General features: G+C 44.3%; 1 protein-coding gene and 1 long non-coding RNA gene across 2 annotated transcripts in view; both read left to right on the forward strand.

Moving 5' to 3' along the window:
• Nucleotides 1-94: 94 nt before the first annotated feature.
• Nucleotides 95-1814, forward strand: LOC138950293 (uncharacterized). Its single transcript, XR_011450596.1, has 2 exons — nucleotides 95-1517; nucleotides 1550-1814. It is a non-coding gene; the product is annotated as an uncharacterized lncRNA (long non-coding RNA).
• Nucleotides 1815-4578: 2764 nt separating this feature from the next.
• LOC138950294 (proline-serine-threonine phosphatase-interacting protein 2-like) overlaps nucleotides 4579-24575 on the forward strand; it is a gene marked incomplete at its 3' end in the record, with an annotated part of 56370 nt that continues 36373 nt past the window's right edge. The window contains 1 exon segment of the mRNA XM_070322041.1: nucleotides 4579-5027. Coding sequence (XP_070178142.1) covers nucleotides 4992-5027 — 36 coding nt within the window.

The raw sequence follows: 24575 nt of genomic DNA on the forward strand, positions 1-24575 counted from the left end.
AGTGATTGAACCATAATATTGTTGTGTAAATGTCTTGTAACACAATGATTTTGAGTTGTAAATTTGAAATGTCTAAATCTGTGTTATTCTTCTTTTGATATAAGGAACATGTTTGTACAAAGGTTTTTGAAGTAAATTATATTAATATAATTTCCGGTGGGAGTGTGCATGCCGATGTGGCATGCATTCACCTACTTTTTGTTGTAATTACGTTTGCTCAAGTCATTGCACGATGTAAAAAGAAGTAAACCGTGTTTTTATCGTGGCACCTTGTTGTGACCCGTTTTGTGGAGCGTTAATATTTTTACGTGAAATTCACGTGCTCCTTGTTCAGTTGTTGTGACCTGGTTTTGGTCGGAGCGTCACAAACTGCGTCGTTTAGTCTTAGAACACCGTGAGATTCACGTGCTATTTTCCGTGTTTTGATTTTGAGGTGAGCCCTGCGAATCTGCGTTGCAAGTTTTAGAATACGTGTGACTCACGTGTTTTTAGCTTTGTGATGTCAGCTAGTTCCTTGATGTTCTTTCTGTTAAATATACCGTTTTAAGTTTTGAGCATGCACGGAGTGCGTGATCGGTTACTGATTGGTTGTAAAATAGTAGTTTCACCCGATTCTGTCTTAGGAATGTTGTTGGTTGGTCAATCCGGTGACCTTTGACTTTTGAATAACTATTCCATGTTAGGTTTTTGTTTCCATAAATACCGCTGCTTGACTCCTGTCTCGTCAGTCGATCTGAGGGTTTTAGGAAGCGTTTGGTTTTGATGTAAACGTATGAAGGTTATCAAGTGAACCAACGGAGTGTTTCTTATGTTTTAACGTCAACGTAATGTTCTTGGAGACAGTTGTTTCTCAAGTGTGAATCGTTTTGTGCCCTTCGTTTGTGAGGCAACACGTTTTTGGTACTGCTGGTCAACCCACACAGCGCATAAGGTAATTTTGTTGTTACTTGTTTGTGTTGTGTTTTGGTCGCCATTTTGTAATGACTTTGTGAGTTGTTTATGTATAACGTGAGTTGAAAGTCTGACTTGTTGTAGTGTTTCTTTATTGTGTGTTCAACTGTTCTAGTGTTGTGAACGTACAGCAATGTTTTGTAGACGCTAGAAAGTCGCTAATGTTTATAATGATAACTTGTGTTTTCTGTGGTTAACGAAGTTCGAAGTGAAACGTTTTCTCCGACTTTTTCAGCCTTACGTTAAAAGAATTTAGGTAAAAGAAGCTTGCGGTCTGTGGTGATCGTTTGTAAACGGGCTTATTTCTTGTAACGTTATTGAGGGAAAGTGGATGAGTAAATATCTTGTTTGTGACTTTGATTAACGCAGGAACATTGTCGTTAGGAGACTTTTTGGTATGACACTGACAGTTTGCTTTGTATTCCTGGCCTGATGAGTCAACGTTTTGTATTTTTCTGAAAGTAGCCATTTTGGTTTTAAACGTATGTATGCTAAGTTTCTTGAGTATTCTTAGTGCTTATGGTATTGTTGAACGTACGGAACGTAATTCTTTATTGTTGTTGAACGTATGGAACGTAATTCTTTATTGTTGTTGAAGGACTAACCAACGAGTGTTTGGTATTTGTAACTTTCTTGTCTGTTTGTCTTCGCCTGTCTTGTGATTGTTTATTTTTCTTGTATTTACTTCTCGTGTCTTGTTAATGCATTTGATACTTTTGCCATGTCTAATAATTTGTTTTCTTTTCTCTTTTTCTTTCTGTTCATAAGTTTTTTACCGCAATACGTGGTACTGTAACGATATATATACATTACTGATCCCTAGTGTCAGATGTAAAATAATAAACCAGTACTTTTGCGCGTTATCGCTTGTAACCTGTGTTTGTCATTTCGTATGAACAATATGTAGTACCAGCCTCGCTCACGAAGGCGCGCACAGTGAGTGTCTGTGGCAAAGCCCGACCCAGGAAATTGCACTGATTTTATATTTAGATCAGAGAGAAATTGTCAAGAACAGGCGCTTGCATTTGGATGTGTCCAATGATAGTAGGTTTGGTTGTGATCAATCAGAATAATGTAGGAATAAAAATGTATGACAGTTTAGTATGATGACATGTAATTCACATATGCTGAAATATGATATTATACATCATGTAATATTATTATGGCTGTTGCCATGACCATGAAACCCAACAAAGGTTTAATGTAATGTAATTCAAAATACCAAAACCGAGCACCTATTAATCTCGTCTTTGCGCGTGAAGATTGAGGCCGTCTGCCAGCAGCGGTTAGGTCATACAGTGGAACCCCTCTCTAGCGACCTTTAAAATGTTGACAAAAATCGGTCCTTGTGGAGGGGGGTCCTTACAGAGGGAGGGGGCGGAGTCAGGGGGCCACAAAGAAAGTCAGATTTAAAAAAAAAAAGAAAACAGAGAAGTTTGAGTTGCTGACAACCGTTCTCTCTGAAAGCAAACTGCTTCGATTTCATGTTTGTCCTTGGTGTCCACCAGTTCTGGTGCATGTACTACCCTGGCCAAGTTTCCTCTCAAGACATCAAAGAGACCGCCCCAGTATACTCTACAGCCTCTGGGCGAACCACCTCTCATAGCTAAAACTGGGTCAATGACCCCTGGGAAGAAGGTCAGTGTCTATAAAATTTTACTCCTAGGCCTGCGGCCAGGGGGGGGGGGGGGGAGTATACCGGTACCATTTGAGAATCAGACCAAATGAGAATTGAACCATTTGAGAACATCCTTTTTTTTCAATCACTACATCGAAGGCCTGCGGCCCGGGGTTCACAAGGGTTGGTTTGTTTGTTTGTTTCAAACCCACACCCATATACACACATTTCCCATTTAAACCATTTGTCGGCCCCCTGTCGATATTTATCGACTAAGTTCCTTGTGTGAGACTGGGAATAGAGAGGGAGGTGTGTGTACATGTGTGTGCGTGCCAGTGTGTGTGTGTGTGTGTGTGTGCCGTGTGTGTGTGTGTGTGTGTGTGTGTGTGTGTGCACGGTGTGTGTGTGTGTGTGAGTGTGTGTGTGTGAGTATGTGTGTGTGTGCACGGTGTGTGTGTGTGCGTGTGTGAGAGTGAGAGAGAGAGAGAGAGAGAGAGAGAGAGAGAGAGAGAGAGAGATTGTGTGTGTATGTGTGTGTGGCTGTGTGTATTTGTGTGTTAGTGTGTGTTTGTGTTTGTGTGTGAGTGAATGTGTGTGTGTGCGAGGGTGTGTGTGGTGTGTGTGCGCGTATGTGCGGTGTGTGTCACGGTCAGTGTGAGTTTGTGTGTGTGTGTATGTGTGTCCAGTGTGTGTGTGTTTGTGTGTGTGTGTGTGTGTGTGTGTGTGTGTGTGTGTGTGTGTGTGTGTGTGTGTGTGTGTGTGTACGTCATACCGACCGTGCGCAGAGCATTTCCAAGAACACTACTTACTTGTCTCATGTGAGTGTGTGTTTTCGTCTTGTGTTCCATAGTTCCAGATGCAGTAAGTTAATAGTTGTGTCAGCAGTAAAACAACTTGTGTTCCATAGTTCCAGATGCAGTAAGTTAATAGTTGTGTCAACAGTAAAACAACTTGTGTTCCATAGTTCCAGATGCAGTAAGTTAATAGTTGTGTCAACAGTAAAACAACTTGTGTTCCATAGTTCCAGATGCAGTAAGTTAATAGTTGTGTCAACAGTAAAACAACTTGTGTTCCATAGTTCCAGATGCAGTACTGAAGTTAATAGTTATGTCAGCAGTAAAACAACTTGTGTTCCATAGTTCCAGATGCAGTAAGTTAATAGTTGTGTCAGCAGTAAAACAACTTGTGTTCCATAGTTCCAGATGCAGTAAGTTAATAGTTGTGTCAGCAGTAAAACAATGGTACTATCCTAACCCTAACCCTAACTCATGCATTCGTTCGGTCAAAGGGTCGCATTTTCTAAGTCCAAGATTGGCGCATGAGCATTGACCGCAATGAGAAGGATTGTTCTGCAGAGGTTTCAGTTCGTGACACCGGCCTTTTCAAGTTAATACAAGTGAAATGGTACATATTCACCCCGAGCACGTTTACAATTATATATCATATATGGTCTCTCACCCGTGACCCTTCTTTATATGCTGCAGTAATTATACACATTTCACAAATAACTGTGCCAGGTGTGAGAGGGTTGTGAACGATTGAATAGCCTTGCTTGTTGTGACACAAACAATCCACAGGCCAGTGGAATTGGCTCTTTCACAACTGACCTACACAAACCGAACAGTTGCGTTCGAACATCGTCACTATTTGATTGGCCAGACTGCCGGTGTGAGTGGAGCGAGCTGAAACATCGGAAAAGAAAACTATGTTAAAACATTTAGTCACAATTTTACTAAAATAATGTAAATTACTAAAAAGAAAAACCAAAAAAATCCAAAAATTTACCGGCCTTTCTTGTTTTTTGATTAAGAAAGACAAAAAGCAAACTACTGAATTTAATTACCCCACCTATTCGTAGACCGTTCTTTTCGAGCGAATTAATAAGTTCAGCCTGCGGATGAAAATTAATGTGATTACTTTCACCATGTATACGAAGTGGAAGCGAAAGAAGGCAGAAAGAAAGCCGAGTCTAGCACCGAAGGCTGAACAAATCCAAACATGACAAGGGACATCACCCACGACGAAAAATGTGTTTGACTTGCGATGTGCTGAACAAACTTCCGTGTAGTTCTCAGTCAGTACCCGAGAGACCCTCGTAATATTGTGATGAGTTATTTGTAGTGGTATACGAGAGAACAGGGAAGTTGTACGCACATTACGCGTGACCAGCGTTGAAGACAGATCCGCCTCTCTGACTCTATTCCTCACTTTGCGCAAGTCGAGCAGTGCACGACCGTAGACTAACTTTGTCCGTCCCGTTATATCTGCTTGACAAGTGGTGGTGGTGCCTCTGTGTGTTGGTCGACTCCCGTGTCAACAGAAGAAGAGAAAAGAGAGGAAAACGTGTACAGCTGTGCTAGGAGGCGAGCGTTGTGTCACTGTGTTGACTTGTTGATGGTGTTGTTATCGGCCAACTGACACCATGACACGCCTGACTCACTACTCAGAGGCTTTTTGGGTGAGAGTTTTGAATATTGACATCCATTGACATTTTGACATCCATTGACATCTATTGACATTTTGACATGAACTTATCAGTCATGGCTGTGTCAGTGTGTGTGTGTGTGTCCGTGTGTGTGTTTGTATTTGTGTGTGCAATGTGTGTGTGTTTGTGTATCCGTGTAATATGAGTCACCTTATGGGGAGATATGTGCGCGTATTCTCGTATTATAATTATTATTATATTAATATTATTATGAAGTGGAATATGTGTGTGTGTGTGTGATGTGTGTGTATATATATGTGTGTGGTGTGTGGGTGTACAGCGATTCTGACAAAACTGTCCAACAGATTTTCATGACACTGTACATATATATATATATATCACATTTTTTTCCCAAGGCCAAAACAAAAAATAGGTGTGGTTAAGGTAACATAGCCCAAAAAAATAGGGTAGGTAGATAGGCAATCACTTTTTTTTTTTTAAACTTTTTTTCTGATGTGTACAAATTAAACCTACTTGACAGGGAAATAAGTGTGCGACTCGGTCGTTTTCGCTTTCATTGCGTTTTCTGCACTCGTTTTCTTGGGTTTTTTTTGGTTTTTTTGACAAATGTAATAAAAAGTTATAGGGTCGGCCCTTAAAAATAGGGTAGGTCGGGTTACCGTAACCACACCTATTTTTTTTTAGGCCCAATCTTTAAAACAAAAATAAATCTTTATTAAATTTTTGTTCAGTATTTTGACATGTAACATACCTAGTACATGTAGTTTAAGTCACTTTGTTCCCTATAGTTGTCTGAGAAAATCATAATTAGATTCAATATTATGACGTTATGCGGGTTACAAGTTAGGCATATTATGACGTTATGCGGGTTACAAGTTATAGGCATACTGTAGATTTGATTTAATCAATGAAGGATGCTAAGTGCAATGCTGATTTTACACTGTGCCCATGTCATAACTTTTTGTAAACTGTCATTGTTTAGGCCAAACAAAAAATAGGTCTGTTTACGGTAACCCGACCGACCCTATTTTTTTCGCGCGACCCTAGACTTTTTTTTGGCATTTGGGAAAAAAAAAAAAAATCTTTTGTTTTTCTTGCAAAATAACGTAAAAATATGGTTTTTTGGAAAAAAAAAAAAAATCCCGACCTACCGACCCTATTTTTTGGGCCTATGTTACCGTAAACAAACTATTTTATTTTTTTGCCTTACGTGGAAGGACACCAGTTCCTTCATGTTCAGGGTGTTGTTGTTTTTGACACGGGATAATTGACGGGCGAAGTGGCGCAGTGGCCTCCTAATCGGAAGGTCGTGAGTTCGAATCCCGGCCGCGGCTGCCTGGTGGGTTAAGGGTGGAGATTTTTCCGATCTCCCAGGCCAACTTATGAAATATTTTGAAAGAAAAGGGTTGAAGTTATCACTTGTTCGCCATGTCTTGTTATCAGAATGTGTATTGATTATCACTATCAGTTTTAGAACGTGTCCATAAGCAGTCTGCTTGTTAACGTTCTTAATGTTGTTACTGACATTTATAACATGTATACAAGAAATTAATAAAAACACGCTTAAACCAACTTATGTGCTGACCTGCTAGTGCCTTATCCCCCTTCGTGTGTACACGCAAGCACAAGACCAAGTCAAGTGCGCACGGAAAAGATCCTGTAATCCATGTCACTTGTCAGAGTTCGGTGGGTTATAGAAACACGAAAATACCCAGCATGCTTCCCCGAAAGTGGCGTATGGCGGGGTAAAAACGGTCATACACGTAAACCCCCACTCGTGCAAAAAACACAAGTGTGCGTGGGAGTTTCAGCCCATGAACGCAGAAGAAGAAGAAGAAGAAGAAGGGGATAAGAGCACATCTCCCCTTGGACACATACCAGGACTCAGCGCCTGGCCTCTGGCTGTGTAGAGGAGGAGTGTTATTGATTGAGAGAAATTCAAGTTTGACGCCCTCACGGCAAAGCCATTAGGGGCATGTTCCCGGGTTTTAACCCGACTTTAGATGAGATACACAAGTGTATGCGTGTTTAGGTGGTATCAGCCATCTGCACTTTTGGCAGAATGACCGAGGTCTTTTACGTGCCACTGTGGTGACACGGGGGTGGGACATGGATACCGTCTCTGGGTCTGCACATAAGGTTGACCTGTGTCCATCCCGGCCCGGATTCGAACCAGCGACCTTTCAATCACAAGTCCAGTGCTCTACCACCTGAGCTACCCGGGCCCCCCTTGTTATTGATTACACTAGCACCCGGTACCCCCTTTTTAAGACCCTCCATTTCAAGACCTCATTTTTTCAGACTTTCTGTTCACAACCCGTGTAAATGTACCCCCATTTTAAGACTCCCTCCTTTTTAAGACCTCATTTTTGTCAGATTTTTGGAGGTCTTAAAAGTTAAAAGGTGTTCCACTGTATCTCAGATAAGTGTACAATTGTATGGGTCTGATTCAGAAAAACATTGAGCAAAAGTATATATACCCCCACTGGCCCCAGTCTGCACAGAAGTCAGCCAGTGTGTAGAGTTGAGGTTTGTGATCAAGTGGAAAGATGCTGTTTAATTCTTGCGTAGCTAGCCATCAAACCGTTTCATATACACTCTCGCTTCCTAGCTCCGTGAGCGGCTAGGCGCAAGCATGTCTCGCCTGAAAGAAACACGCATCATGACAGGTCGATGGCATTGTGCATTACTTGACAAAAAGAATGGTACCCTTCACTCTACATGTTACAGTGATGTTACAAAGATGTTACAGTGATGTTACAGTGAGCGTGGCTTCAGTTAGGCCCGACAAAGTGCTATGGTCTGCACTGGAATTAAGTGTACTTGAGACCGGGGATTCATTAGATTAGTGCTTTAAGTGCTGATTAACATTCATCCGTAATGTAATTAAACCAATCTTTTTTTCCCAGGAATATGAACTAAGAGAAGGAAATGAATTATGCTTGTTAGCTGAGGGCTTTCTTTTTATATTTAGTCAAGTTTTGACTAAATATTTTAACATCGAGGGGGAATCGAAAAGAGGGTCGTGGTGTATGTGCGTGTGTGTGTGTGTGTGTGTGTGTGTGTGTGTCTGTCTGTGTGTGTGTGTGTGTGTAGAGCGATTCAGACTAAACTACTGGACCGATCTTTATGAAATTTGACATGAGAGTTCCTGGGTATGAAATCCCCGAACGTTTTTTTCCTTTTTTTGATAAATGTCTTTGATGACGTCATATCCGGCTTTTCGTGAAAGTTGAGGCGGCACTGTCACGCCCTCATTTTTCAACCAAATTGGTTCAAATTTTGGTCAAGTAATCTTCGACGAAGCCCGGACTTCGGTATTGCATTTCAGCTTGGTGGCTTAAAAATTAATTAATGACTTTGGTCATTAAAAATCTGAAAATTGTAAAAAAAAATAAAAATTTATAAAATGATCCAAATTTACGTTTATCTTATTCTCCATCATTTGCTGATTCCAAAAACATATAAATATGTTATATTCGGATTAAAAACAAGCTCTGAAAATTAAATATATAAAAATTATTATCAAAATTAAATTGTCCAAATCAATTTAAAAACACTTTCATCTTATTCCTTGTCGGTTCCTGATTCCAAAAACATATAGATATGATATGTTTGGATTAAAAACACGCTCAGAAAGTTAAAACAAAGAGAGGTACAGAAAAGCGTGCTATCCTTCTTACCGCAACTACTACACCGCTCTTCTTGTCAATTTCACTGCCTTTGCCATGAGCGGTGGACTGACGATGCTACGAGTATACGGTCTTGCTGAAAAATGGCATTGCGTTCAGTTTCATTCTGTGAGTTCGACAGCTACTTGACTAAATATTGTATTTTCGCCTTACGCGACTTGTTACTCTTAGACCTGGTCTTACTACTCTTAGACCTGGTCTTACTACTCTTAAACCTGGTCTTACTACTCTTTGACCTGGTCTTACTACTCTTTGACCTGGTCTTACTACTCTTAAACCTGGTCTTACTACTCTTTGACCTGGTCTCACTACTCTTAGACCTGGTCTCACTACTCTTAGACCTGGTCTTACTACTCTTAGACCTGGTCTCACTACTCTTAGACCTGGTCTTACTACTCTTAGACCTGGTCTTACTACTCTTAGACCTGGTCTCACTACTCTTAGACCTGGTCTTACTACTCTTAGACCTGGTCTCACTACTCTTAGACCTGGTCTTACTACTCTTAGACCTGGTCTCACTACTCTTAGTGCAGTGAATAGTAGTAGTAAGGTACAGTTAGGATTAAGGAGTAAGTTATGATCGACCGGCGCTTTGATACAACTACAAGCTCCTGTGGTCCTGGTGACTTGTTTACAAAACAATTACACACTGAGAATATATGTTTTTCCCCAGTTTTAATTTTTAAACCACCTCAGCAAAATGTTAGGGAGTTCCAAAACTGGCACAACTTTTGGCAGCTCTGTAAGCTCTTCACAAAAGTTCTCTTTATCATATCGCTGGATTTACTCCTCAAACTTGGGTTGTTAGAGATCCAGCAGGATATTTCCTCATCTTACAGCCAAGTGTATGTACTTGTGTATTCTGTATGGAAACCAACAGACGATTACTTCATTACGCACGGTGTGCATTATGATACCACCAATGTGGTTTGTACCCAGATCCGCTCTGTTCAAGTTGATACCACCAATGTGGTTTGTACAGAGACCCGCTCTGTTCAAGTTGATAACACCAATGTGGTTTGTACCCAGACCCGCTCTGTTCAAGTTGATAACACCAATGTGGTTTGTACTGACACCCGCTCTGTTCAAGTTGATAACACCAATGTGGTTTGTACCGACACCCGCTCTGTTCAAGTTGAACCCTAACCCTAACCCTAACCCTAACCCATCAATGTGGTTTGTACAGAGACCCGCTCTGTTCAAGTTGATAACACCAATGTGGTTTGTACCCAGACCCGCTCTGTTCAAGTTGATACCACCAATGTGGTTTGTACAGAGACCCGCTCTGTTCAAGTTGATAACACCAATGTGGTTTGTACAGAGACCCGCTCTGTTCAAGTTGATACCACCAATGTGGTTTGTACCCAGACCCGCTCTGTTCAAGTTGATAACACCAATGTGGTTTGTACCCAGACCCTCTCTGTTCAAGTTGATAACACCAATGTGGTTTGTACTGACACCCGCTCTGTTCAAGTTGATAACACCAATGTGGTTTGTACCCAGACCCGCTCTGTTCAAGTTGATTACACCAATGTGGTTTGTACCCAGACTAGACCCGCTCTGTTCAAGTTGATAACACCAATGTGGTTTGTACCGACACCCGCTCTGTTCAAGTTGATACCACCAATGTGGTTTGTACCCAGATCCGCTCTGTTCAAGTTGATACCACCAATCATCAATGTGGTTTGTACAGAGACCCGCTCTGTTCAAGTTGATAACACCAATGTGGTTTGTACCCAGACCCGCTCTGTTCAAGTTGATAACACCAATGTGGTTTGTACTGAGACCCACTCTGTTCAAGTTGATAACACCAATGTGGTTTGTACTGAGACCCACTCTGTTCAAGTTGATAACACCAATGTGGTTTGTACTCAGACCCGCTCTGTTCAAGTTGATACCACCAATGTGGTTTGTACTCAGACCCGCTCTGTTCAAGTTGATAACACCAATGTGGTTTGTACCCAGACCCGCTCTGTTTAAGTTGATTACACCAATGTGGTTTGTACCCAGACCCGCTCTGTTCAAGTTGATTACACCAATGTGGTTTGTACCCAGACCCACTCTGTTCAAGTTGATAACACCAATGTGGTTTGTACTGAGACCCACTCTGTTCAAGTACACCAATGTGGTTTGTACTGAGACCCGCTCTGTTCAAGTTGATACCACCAATGTGGTTTGTACTGAGACCCGCTCTGTTCAAGTTGATAACACCAATGTGGTTTGTACCCAGACCCGCTCTGTTCAAGTTGATAACACCAATGTGGTTTGTACCCTGACCCGCTCTCTTCAAGTTGATAACACCAATGTGGTTTGTACAGAGACCCGCTCTGTTCAAGTTGATAACACCAATGTGGTTTGTACCCAGACCCGCTCTGTTCAAGTTGATAACACCAATGTGGTTTGTACCCAGACCCACTCTGTTCAAGTTGATAACACCAATGTGGTTTGTACCCAGACTTGCTCTGTTCAAGTTGATACCACCAATGTGGTTTGTACCGACACCCGCTCTGTTCAAGTTGATACCACCAATGTGGTTTGTACCCAGACCCGCTCTGTTCAAGTTGATAACACCAATGTGGTTTGTACCCAGACCCGCTCTGTTCAAGTTGATAACACCAATGTGGTTTGTAATTGTACCCAGACCCGCTCTGTTCAAGTTGATAACACCAATGTGGTTTGTACAGAGACCCGCTCTGTTCAAGTTGATAACACCAATGTGGTTTGTACTGAGACCCACTCTGTTCAAGTTGATAACACCAATGTGGTTTGTACCCAGACCCGCTCTGTTCAAGTTGATAACACCAATGTGGTTTGTACCGACACCCGCTCTGTTCAAGTTGATAACACCAATGTGGTTTGTACCCAGACCCGCTCTGTTCAAGTTGATAACACCAATGTGGTTTGTACAGAGACCCGCTCTGTTCAAGTTGATAACACCAATGTGGTTTGTACCCAGACCCGCTCTGTTTAAGTTGATTACACCAATGTGGTTTGTACCCAGACCCACTCTGTTCAAGTTGATAACACCAATGTGGTTTGTACTGAGACCCACTCTGTTCAAGTACACCAATGTGGTTTGTACTGAGACCCGCTCTGTTCAAGTTGATACCACCAATGTGGTTTGTACTGAGACCCGCTCTGTTCAAGTTGATAACACCAATGTGGTTTGTACCCAGACCCGCTCTGTTCAAGTTGATAACACCAATGTGGTTTGTACCCAGACCCGCTCTGTTCAAGTTGATAACACCAATGTGGTTTGTACCCAGACCCGCTCTGTTCAAGTTGATAACACCAATGTGGTTTGTACCCAGACCCGCTCTGTTCAAGTTGATAACACCAATGTGGTTTGTACCCAGACCCTCTCTGTTCAAGTTGATAACACCAATGTGGTTTGTACCGAGACATGCTCTGTTCAAGTTGATAACACCAATGTGGTTTGTACCGACACCCGCTCTGTTCAAGTTGATAACACCAATGTGGTTTGTACCCAGACCCGCTCTGTTCAAGTTGATAACACCAATGTGGTTTGTACCCAGACCCGCTCTGTTCAAGTTGATAACACCAATGTGGTTTGTACCCAGACCCGCTCTGTTCAAGTTGATACCACCAATGTGGTTTGTACAGAGACCCGCTCTGTTCAAGTTGATAACACCAATGTGGTTTGTACTGAGACCCACTCTGTTCAAGTTGATAACACCAATGTGGTTTGTACCCAGACCCGCTCTGTTCAAGTCGATAACACCAATGTGGTTTGTACTGACACCCGCTCTGTTCAAGTTGATAACACCAATGTGGTTTGTACCCAGACCCGCTCTGTTCAAGTTGATTACACCAATGTGGTTTGTACCCAGACCCTCTCTGTTCAAGTTGATAACACCAATGTGGTTTGTACCGACACCCGCTCTGTTCAAGTTGATAACACCAATGTGGTTTGTACCCAGACCCGCTCTGTTCAAGTTGATAACACCAATGTGGTTTGTACAGAGACCCGCTCTGTTCAAGTTGATAACACCAATGTGGTTTGTACCCAGACCCGCTCTGTTCAAGTTGATAACACCAATGTGGTTTGTACTGAGACCCACTCTGTTCAAGTTGATAACACCAATGTGGTTTGTACTGAGACCCACTCTGTTCAAGTTGATAACACCAATGTGGTTTGTACCCAGACCCGCTCTGTTCAAGTTGATAACACCAATGTGGTTTGTACCCAGACCCGCTCTGTTCAAGTTGATAACACCAATGTGGTTTGTACCCAGACCCGCTCTGTTCAAGTTGATAACACCAATGTGGTTTGTACCCAGATCCGCTCTGTTCAAGTTGATAACACCAATGTGGTTTGTACTGAGACCCATTTGTTCAAGTTGATAACACCAATGTGGTTTGTACTGAGACCCGCTCTGTTCAAGTTGATAACACCAATGTGGTTTGTACTGAGACCCACTCTGTTCAAGTTGATACCACCAATGTGGTTTGTACAGAGACCCGCTCTGTTCAAGTTGATAACACCAATGTGGTTTGTACAGAGACCCGCTCTGTTCAAGTTGATAACACCAATGTGGTTTGTACTGAGACCCACTCTGTTCAAGTTGATAACACCAATGTGGTTTGTACAGAGACCCGCTCTGTTCAAGTTGATAACACCAATGTGGTTTGTACAGAGACCCGCTCTGTTCAAGTTGATAACACCAATGTGGTTTGTACCCAGACCCGCTCTGTTCAAGTTGATAACACCAATGTGGTTTGTACAGAGACTCACTCTGTTCAAGTTGATAACACCAATGTGGTTTGTACCCAGATCCGCTCTGTTCAAGTTGATAACACCAATGTGGTTTGTACTGAGACCCGTTTGTTCAAGTTGATAACACCAATGTGGTTTGTACTGAGACCCGCTCTGTTCAAGTTGATAACACCAATGTGGTTTGTACTGAGACCCACTCTGTTCAAGTTGATACCACCAATGTGGTTTGTACCCAGACCCGCTCTGTTCAAGTTGATAACACCAATGTGGTTTGTACAGAGACCCGCTCTGTTCAAGTTGATAACACCAATGTGGTTTGTACAGAGACCCGCTCTGTTCAAGTTGATAACACCAATGTGGTTTGTACCCAGACCCGCTCTGTTCAAGTTGATAACACCAATGTGGTTTGTACCCTGACCCGCTCTCTTCAAGTTGATAACACCAATGTGGTTTGTACAGAGACCCACTCTGTTCAAGTTGATAACACCAATGTGGTTTGTACTGAGACCCGCTCTGTTCAAGTTGATAACACCAATGTGGTTTGTATTGAGACCCGCTCTGTTCAAGTTGATAACACCAATGTGGTTTGTACTGAGACCCGCTCTGTTCAAGTTGATAACACCAATGTGGTTTGTACAGAGACCCGCTCTGTTCAAGTTGATAACACCAATGTGGTTTGTACTGAGACCCACTCTGTTCAAGTTGATAACACCAATGTGGTTTGTACTCAGACCCGCTCTGTTCAAGTTGATACCACCAATGTGGTTTGTACTCAGACCCGCTCTGTTCAAGTTGATACCACCAATGTGGTTTGTACTGAGACCCACTCTGTTCAAGTTGATAACACCAATGTGGTTTGTACAGAGACCCGCTCTGTTCAAGTTGATAACACCAATGTGGTTTGTACTGAGACCCACTCTGTTCAAGTTGATAACACCAATGTGGTTTGTACTGAGACCCACTCTGTTCAAGTTGATAACACCAATGTGGTTTGTACAGAGACCCGCTCTGTTCAAGTTGATAACACCAATGTGGTTTGTACTGAGACCCACTCTGTTCAAGTTGATAACACCAATGTGGTTTGTACAGAGACCCGCTCTGTTCAAGTTGATAACACCAATGTGGTTTGTACTGAGACCCGCTCTGTTCAAGTTGATAACACCAATGTGGTTTGTACTGAGACCCACTCTGTTCAAGTTGATAACACCAATGTGGTTTGTACAGAGACCCGCTCTGTTCAAGTTGATAACACCAATGGGGTTTGTACCCAGACCCGCTCTGTTCAAGTTGATAACACCAATGTGGTTTGTACCGACACCCGCTCTGTTCAAGTTGATAACACCAATGTGGTTTGTACAGAGACCCGCTCTGTTCAAGTTGATAACACCAATGTGGTTTGTACAGAGACCCGCTCTGTTCAAGTTGATAACACCAATGTGGTTTGTACTGAGACCCACTCTGTTCAAGTTGATAACACCAATGTGGTTTGTACAGAGACCCGCTCTGTTCAAGTTGATAACACCAATGTGGTTTGTACAGAGACCCGCTCTGTTCAAGTTGATAACACCAATGTGGTTTGTACTGAGACCCACTCTGTTCAAGTTGATAACACCAATGTGGTTTGTACAGAGACCCGCTCTGTTCAAGTTGATAACACCAATGTGGTTTGTACTGAGACCCACTCTGTTCAAGTTGATAACACCAATGTGGTTTGTACTGAGACCCACTCTGTTCAAGTTGATACCACCAATGTGGTTTGTACCCAGACCCGCTCTGTTCAAGTTGATAACACCAATGTGGTTTGTACTGAGACCCACTCTGTTCAAGTTGATAACACCAATGTGGTTTGTACAGAGACCCGCTCTGTTCAAGTTGATAACACCAATGTGGTTTGTACCCAGACCCGCTCTGTTCAAGTTGATAACACCAATGTGGTTTGTACCCAGACCCGCTCTGTTCAAGTTTAGTGCGTAACTCGAACCCCTTCGAGAATTTCTAGCACATTTTGTTCCCGGCTAGGGCGTATCGGACATAGTGATGCAGTACGGTTTCCCTGTACAGTCTAATGGGTTTCCTATCATCGGCAAGTCAGCACTGGGAAGACAGGAGATGGGGGAGATGGGGGAGATGGAGGTAGACTACTTGACGCGGAACAGTCCGACACATGAACCCTTAAAGGCACAGTCTTTGTGTAGATCAGTCCAGCTGATCACCCTCTCAGATCTGGCTTTTGAGAAGTGCACCATATTAAAGTGAGAGATCGGACCAGACTTTTGAGAAGTGTACCATATCAAAGTGAGAGATCGGACCAGACTTTTGAGAAGTGTACCATATTAAAGTGAGAGATCGGACCAGACTTTTGAGAAGTGTACCATATCAAAGTGAGAGAAATGTTAAGCGACGCCATTATTTGTGTTGTGAGGTCTGTAGAACTTTGATTCAGTTTGATGCGAGAGATTTCAGTTTGATGCGAGAGATTTCAGTTTGATGCGAGAGATTTCAGTTTGATGCGAGAGATTTCAGTTTGATGCGAGAGATTTCAGTTTGATGCGAGAGATTTCAGTTTGATGCGAGAGATTTCAGTTTGGTGAGACGTGAAGGTCAAGACGACTTTCTTTCTTTAGTATCTTAATGTTGTTTTACGCCCTCACGCTAAATGTACCATGGAGTAGGGGCATACTCTCGGATGTTATGCCGGCTTTAGACGAGAAAAAAGACGGGCCTCGTCGCGATATAACCTTCGTGGTTGAAAACGACGTTAAACACCAAATAAAGAAAGAAAGAAAGAAAAAGACGGGCGCAGTGGCCTTGTGGATAAGGCATCGGCCTCCTAATGGGAAGGTGGTGAATTCAAATTCCAGCCGCAATCGCCTGGTGGGTTAAGGGTGTAGATTTGTCTGATCTCCAAGGTCAACTTATGTGCAGACCTGCTAGTGCAATTATCCCCCTTTGTGTGAACACGCATGAAGCACAATTCCAAGCGTGCACGGAAAAGATCCTGTAATCCATGCCAAAGTTCAGTGAGTTATATTAGAAACACAAAAAATACCAAATATGCTTCCCCCGAAATCAGCGTTTGCATGGCCGCCTAAATTGCGAGGTAAAAACGGTCATACATGTACCTGTACTCGTAAAAACCCACATGTTCAAAAACATGAGTATAAATTAAGCATGAGTTCCAGCCCATGAAGGTGAAGAAGAGGCTACCGTGGAACCCCCCTTTTTAAGACTCCCCCCTTTTTAAGACTCCCCCCTTTTTAAGACTCCCTCCTTTTTAAGACCTTGCTTCTCAGACTTTCTGTTCATAACCTTTGTGAAAATTACCTCCATTTTAAGACTCCCTCCGGTTTAAGACCTGATTTTCTCAGATTTTTTGAAGGTGTTAAAATGGAGGCTCCACTGAACCGGGATGACGGAAAGCTGAGATGTGCTCGTGACCACAATACTACAGGATGCCTTGCTCCGACACAAAGGGGATCAGTTTCAGCCTTTGTTCACTTTTCCCTGTGTGCTGTTTCTTCTCAGCAACTACACACGATTTCTTTACACTCAACTACAAAAACTACACAATTTATTGATAAGAATACTCAACCACAATTTTAATTTTCCTGCAGGCACACAACAAACTCTGTTGGGACGTTGAAAAATGAGCTGAAAAGTAATGAAGCTGTGATTGTCAATTGTGTTTTGATGTGAATTTATTGAAGGGATCTTCACATGGCTCGACTTCGCGGTTGAGTGAATCGCTCCTCTGGAGAAAAGGACATTTTGAAATCAAAGTTCACAGACAGATCGAGGTACTGTACACAGATCTCATTTTTGTACAGAAGCAGGGCGTCAACACCTTTCCGGACCTTGCCGGAAATTCGGTTTTTGAACATTTTGTAAACCGGAAAATCTGGTTTCTTGAAGTAAAGCTTTAACCAATAAAAGGTACATGTATGATGTATATGTTTTAGTTTGGACGGTGGATGGAGGCACCATGTGTATATAATATTTTATAATTTATGGACATACATTTTGGTATCATGCACAAAAGGCTGTTCTTTGTCCCTACCAGATAAACAAAACCCCACCTCGCCTTCCACCCTGAACCCCACCTCGCCTTCCACCCTGAACCCCACCTCGCCTTCCACCCTGAACCCCACCTCGCCTTCCACCCTGAACCCCACCTCGCCTTCCACCCTGAACCCCACCTCGCCTTCCACCCTGAACCCCACCTCGCCTTCCACCCTGAACCCCACCTCGCCTTCCACCCTGAACCCCACCTCGCCTTCCACCCTGAACCCCACCTCGCCTTCCACCCTGAACCCCACCTCGCCTTCCACCCTGAACCCCACCTCGCCTTCCACCCTGAACCCCACCTCGCCTTCCACCCTGAACCCCACCTCGCCTTCCACCCTGAACCCCACCTCGCCTTCCACCCTGAACCCCACCTCGCCTTCCACCCTGAACCCCACCTCGCCTTCCACCCTGAACCCCACCTCACCTTCCACCCTGAACCCCACCTCGCCTTCCACCCTGAACCCCACCTCGCCTTCCACCCTGAACCCCACCTCGCCTTCCACCCTGAACCCCACCTCGCCTTCCACCCTGAACCCCACCTCGCCTTCCACCCTGAACCCCACCTCGCCTTCCACCCTGAACCCCACCTCGCCTTCCACCCTGAACCCCACCTCGCCTTCCACCCTGAACCCCACCTCACCTTCCACCCTGAACCCCACCTCGCCTTCCACCCTGAACCCCACCTCGCCTTCCACCCTGAACCCCACCTCGCCTTCCACCCTGAACCCCACCTCGCCTTCCACCCTGAACCCCACCTCGCCTTCCACCCTGAACCCCACCTCGCCTTCCACCCTGAACCCCACCTCGCCTTCCACCCTGAACCCCACCTCGCCTTCCACCCTGAACCCCACCTCGCCTTCCACCCTGAACCCCACCTCGCCTTCCACCCTGAACCCCACCTCGCCTTCCACCCTGAACCCCACCTCGCCTTCCACCCTGAACCCCACCTCGCCTTCCACCCTGAACCCCACCTCGCCTTCCACCCTGAACCCCACCTCGCCTTCCACCCTGAACCCCACCTCGCCTTCCACCCTGAACCCCACCTCGCCTTCCACCCTGAACCCCACCTCGCCTTCCACCCTGAACCCCACCTCGCCTTCCACCTTGGCCCTGTGGCCGTGGACCCTTCCTTATTTACTTTAAGCCTTTCAGCGACTTCTGTCTTGTGTGTGGCGCACGTAATATATATGTCAAAGCAGCACCGCCCTAATATGGCCCTTCGTGGTCGGCTGGGCGTTAAGCAAACAAACAAAATGTAAGCCTTTCAGCAGAAGTGGGTGTGTATTTTTTGTGTGTTGATTTTTATCAAAATGTTTGAGTGCGAAACAAACTGACTTACACTGTACATCGCAAACAATGTGAGTGCACTGAGACTCCACAGCCATGCAAGAGGCAATGATTTTAATCAGGGGGTGAGGGGGGGGGGTGAGGGGGGGGGGTGAGGGAGGGGGGGGGGGTTGTTTAGGAAAGAGGGTTTTGGGTACAGAGGCGTAATTTTTGTGCAGAATTGTGTTTTAAAACCAAGTGTTTGAGTTGAAAAACTGACACACTCTGTTCATGGCAGACACAATGTTAGTCAACCCTGAGACCCAAGATCGAACAATTCAAGACAGAATGTCTCAAACGAATTGAACTGCTTTTGCTCAGTGTGTTATATTTCAGTACTCTACATGTACTATCCTTTAGCTGGCAAATCTGGGTTGCTTATATTTTAATCCTCCTTAGTAGCACTTGCAGTTCCCTCAACTTCTTCAAATGCAGTATGTTAAGCAGGCCAACAAGGTGACCCAGGTGGGGGTTTGCCATTCAGGTGTAACCTATTCCTTATCAAATTATTAAACTTTGAAGGATAGTTGCCAATCTGTGGGGTAAATCCGTCATCATAGTTTTCCTAGTCTACTTGTGGGCAAGAGCTGATGCTTCACAAAACCAGAATATTTCCTGCCTTTACCGACACAGTGGAACCCCTGTTGTAAGACCCACGGTTAACACTTCCCTACTTCTAACATCTGGCTTTTTCAGGCTCTCTTCTTCTTCACGACCTCTCTAGATAAATAGCTTCATTAAGACTCTCTCCTGTTTAAGACTTGCTTTTTTCTAAAATGTTGGCTGTGACTTGTAACGGAGCAGGGATGGCCAAATCTGACAATGTTAACTGACCAGCCGGGCCAGTAACTTCAGGAAAGTCTCTAGCCCGCCAGACATTTCACTGGCCCAGTTAACACATCACAGCTCAACAAATTATGGGTGTTATATTTCTTTACACAATAAAAACAGCGGTGACATGCACAGGAGCCTGGTTTTTGTTTGACCTGGCGACAACCGGCACGGTTGGCCTAGTGGTAAGGCGTCCGCCCCGTGATCGGGAGGTCGTGGGTTCGAACCCCGGCCGGGTCATATCTAAGACTTTAAAATTGGCAATCTAGTGGCTGCTCTGCCTGGCGTCTGGCATTATGGGGTTAGTACTAGGACTGGTTGGTCCGGTGTCAGAATAATGTGACTGGGTGAGACATGAAGCCTGTGCTGCGACTTCTGTCTTGTGTGTGGCGCACGTTATATGTCAAAGCAGCATCGCCCTGATATGGCCCTTCGTGGTCGGCTGGGCGTTAAGCAAACAAACAAACAAACAAACAAACCTGGCGACAGGGCGATGGATTTGACCATCTCTGAGGAGGGTTGCATGGTAGTGTTTATATCCCGTTACAATTCTCTAACGCTGAGATGATGACTCGCTTCTCTCTACACGGACATTTCACAAGGACTCTCACTCCAACTCGATTGTTTGAGAATTGCAGTCATTGAGTGTGAAACAAGGAAACGTGGCTTGATGAGGCTCGACGCAGCGTTGACATGTTGACAGACAGGTGCACTCGTGGACAAGACAAATCATAATCGGAAGGTCGTGAGTTCAAATCCTGGCTGCGGCCGCCTAGTGGGCTAAGGGTGGATATTTTTCCGATCTCCCATGTCAACTTATGTGCAGACCTATATCCAGCATGCTACCTCTAAAAACGACGTATGGCTGCCTAAATGGCAGGGTAAAAACGGTCATACACGTACAAATCCATTCGTGCAAAAACACGAGTGTACGTGGGAGTTTCAGCCCACGGGTAGCAGAAGAAGAAGAAGAAGAAATGTTGACATTCCAAATCCAATGTTGCTGTGTCAGACACAAGGGAATTAGCACTGTTAGTGTTACAGTGGAACCCCCTATTGAGACACCCCCCCCCCCCAATTTAAGGCCTTCCCCTTTTAAGACATTACATTTTCAGATGTTCTGTTCGTTACCTTCATAAGTTACCTTCTTTCAGGCCCCCTCCTTTCTGAAATTTGATTTTCTCAGATGTGTGGAGGTGTTGAAGGGGTGGATCCACTGTTTATGAAAGCTCGTCAGGCTTTTCTCAGGCTTTTCTCAGAAGACACAGTGAAGTGGGCCTGAGCTGTCATTAACCAGAAATGGCCTGTAATGTACTACACAATCAACCGGACATGACAGGCTGTCTGAGTGCCTTTGCGTGTGTGGGGAAAATGTTGAAGAAGAAAAAAACATCTTGTGTAACCGTAGAGCTCCTTGACTTGTTAAGACCCTGTCTCCTCAGATGCTCATCAACCTCAATTCAATTCAATCTAACCCTAACCCTAACCCTAATCTAACGTTATTATCTGAATGTAGAAAATAAATTCAACTAACCCTAAACAAAGAGACTGCCAACGACGTTCCTGACAAACAGACAAACAGAAATGGGTCTCTAGTTTCACCCAGACTTCTTCCGCCTTCATCTCTTGAGCCGGTGTCACGAACAGAAACCTCTGCTGAACAATCCTTCTCATTGCGGTCAATGCGCATGCGCCAATCTTGGACTTAAAAAATGCGACCCTTTGACCGAACGAACCATGGGTTAGGGTTGGGTTAGGATTAGGGTTAGGATTAGGTTGTTCACGACCTGATTAATCTCCCCATGTTAGCGCATGCGCATTGTTGAGGCAGAGTGTTCAGTGGGTGACAGCGGACTGAATGTGTAGCAGCAGCGAACGCCGAGAGGAAGAAGACTTGTTCACCTTCTGATACCTGATATTCTCACCTTTCTGGGAGGTCTGAAGAGGAGGGTTCCACTGTACCTGTCAGGTGAGGCAGCTTTGATGACAACTCCCCCCCTCCCCCCACCCACCCCCTTGTTCACCCCATATCCGTTCATGTTAACACAGTACCTGGTATTTTTGGGGCGGGGACGTAGCTCAGTTGGTAGCGCGCTGGCTTTGTAGCCAGTTGGTCGCTATCAGCGTGGGTTCGATCCCCACTTTGTGCAGACTGTCTTCGGTGTCCGAACACCCCCGTGTGCACACATGCGCACGAAAAAGATCCCACGTTCACAGCGAAAGTCTCAGGGCTTGGAAAACACGAAGACACGCATGCATCATCTCTCGTCTCCGATTATCATGATCGATACTTTGACGAGACAAACCCAATGCTGGTGTGTCGAAGAAGACAGCCACAGCGGGCTTGTTCGAATCAAAGTATCACACCATATCTTCAACGTATTACCAATACCTGTCCCAATATAGACCAGTTGGTCTAAGAGGATGTTAAACCCTAACAGTCAGTCACAGTACCTGCAGACTGAATCCTCTTTTACAGACCTACTATAAGTCTGAGAAAGTCAGGTCTTAACAAGGAGGAGTCTTAACAAGGAGTCTTAAAATGGAGGAGTCTTAAAATGGAGGTAAAATGACAGGGGTTATGAACAGAAAATCCGAAAAAGCAAGGTCTCAAAAAAGAGTCTAAATTTGGGTGTGGTTGGGGGGGGGGGGGGGGGGGGTCCCACTGTAACTGCAAGGCCTTGGTGCTTGATACACAGTTTCCTGAGGGATGAAGATCCGTGTCACTACTCCAGTACACTTACTTCCTTTCCTGCCCCAGTCATGCTAGCCAAATAAACAGACTGAAACAGGTTACATTTGTTATTCATGTGCACGCACACACAGTGACACTTTGATGCACACAGTACACCATATCACACACACAGTGACACTTTGTGCATACAGGACACCATATCACACACACAGTGACACTTTGATGCACACAGTACACCATATCACACACACAGTGACACTTTGTGCATACAGGACACCATATCACACACTGTGGCACTCTCATGTGCACACACGCACGCCCACACGCACACTCACAAACACTCACACACACTCACACACAGTGACACTCACGTTGATGCACCATGTCACACACACACACACACACACACACACTCTACCACACGCAGTCACAGAAGCTTTCTGGAGAATCTATTTTGTGGGGTTTTATTTTTTAATTAAAAAAAGATGATCACCCCTGCAGGCCCGTCGCGATATAACCTTGAACGGTTGAAAACGACGTTAAACACCAAATAAAGAAAGACAGATCCCTGCAGGCAATTGAGGTAGTAGATAATGTGAGATGAAATAATTGTGTTGACAGGGATAACACCAGTAGATAATGTGAGATGAAATAATTGTGTTGACAGGGATAACACCAGTAGATAATGTGAGATGAAATAATTGTGTTGACAGGGATAACACCAGTAGATGACACACGCACCTTAATTAGGGTCATTTACCTGCATGGTTTCCTCCTAATGGACATACCCAACACCTGGACAGTGGAACCCCGTTTTAAGACTCCTTGTAGAGACCCTGTTGTTACAGACTATCTGTTCTTACCTCTGTAAGATGACCCCCATTGTAAGACTCCTCCTTGTGGAGACCCTGTTGTTACAGACTATCTGTTCTTACCTCTGTAAGATGATCCCCATTTTAAGACTCCTCCTTGTAGAGACACTGTTGTTACAGACTATCTGTTCTTACCTCTGTAAGATGACCCCCATTGTAAGACTCCTCCTTGTGGAGACCCTGTTGTTACAGACTATCTGTTCTTACCTCTGTAAGATGACCCCCATTGTAAGACTCCTCCTTGTAGAGACCCTGTTGTTACAGACTATCTGTTCTTCACCTCTGTAAGATGACCCCCATTGTAAGACTCCTCCTTGTGGAGACCCTGTTGTTACAGACTATCTGTTCTTACCTCTGTAAGATGACCCCCATTGTAAGACTCCTCTTTGTGGAGACCCTGTTGTTACAGACTATCTGTTCTTACCTCTGTAAGATGACCCCCATTGTAAGACTCCTCTTTGTGGAGACCCTGTTGTTACAGACTATCTGTTCTTACCTCTGTAAGATGACCCCCATTGTAAGACTCCTCCTTGTGGAGACCCTGTTGTTACAGACTATCTGTTCTTACCTCTGTAAGATGATCCCCATTTTAAGACTCCTCCTTGTAGAGACCCTGTTGTTACAGACTATCTGTTCTTACCTCTGTAAGATGACCCCCATTGGAAGACTCCTCCTTGTAGAGACCCTGTTTGTATAGACTATCTGTTCTTACCTCTGTAAGATGACCCCCATTGTAAGACTCCTCTTTGTGGAGACCCTGTTGTTACAGACTATCTGTTCTTACCTCTGTAAGATGACCCCCATTGTAAGACTCCTCCTTGTAGAGACACTGTTGTTACAGACTATCTGTTCTACCTTTGTAAGATGACCCCCATTGGAAGACTCCTCCTTGTAGAGACCCTGTTGTTACAGACTATCTGTTCTTACCTCTGTAAGATGACCCCCATTGTAAGACTCCTCTTTGTGGAGACCCTGTTGTTACAGACTATCTGTTCTTACCTCTGTAAGATGACCCCCATTGTAAGACTCCTCTTTGTGGAGACCCTGTTGTTACAGACTATCTGTTCTTACCTCTGTAAGATGACCCCCATTGTAAGACTCCTCCTTGTGGAGACCCTGTTGTTACAGACTATCTGTTCTTACCTCTGTAAGATGACCCCCATTGTAAGACTCCTCCTTGTAGAGACCCTGTTGTTACAGACTATCTGTTCTTCACCTCTGTAAGATGACCCCCATTGGAAGACTCCTCCTTGTAGAGACCCTGTTTGTATAGACTATCTGTTCTTACCTCTGTAAGATGACCCCCATTGTAAGACTCCTCCTTGTGGAGACCCTGTTGTT

Source organism: Littorina saxatilis, linkage group LG16, assembly GCF_037325665.1.
Source record: "Littorina saxatilis isolate snail1 linkage group LG16, US_GU_Lsax_2.0, whole genome shotgun sequence".
Taxonomy (NCBI): domain Eukaryota; kingdom Metazoa; phylum Mollusca; class Gastropoda; order Littorinimorpha; family Littorinidae; genus Littorina; species Littorina saxatilis.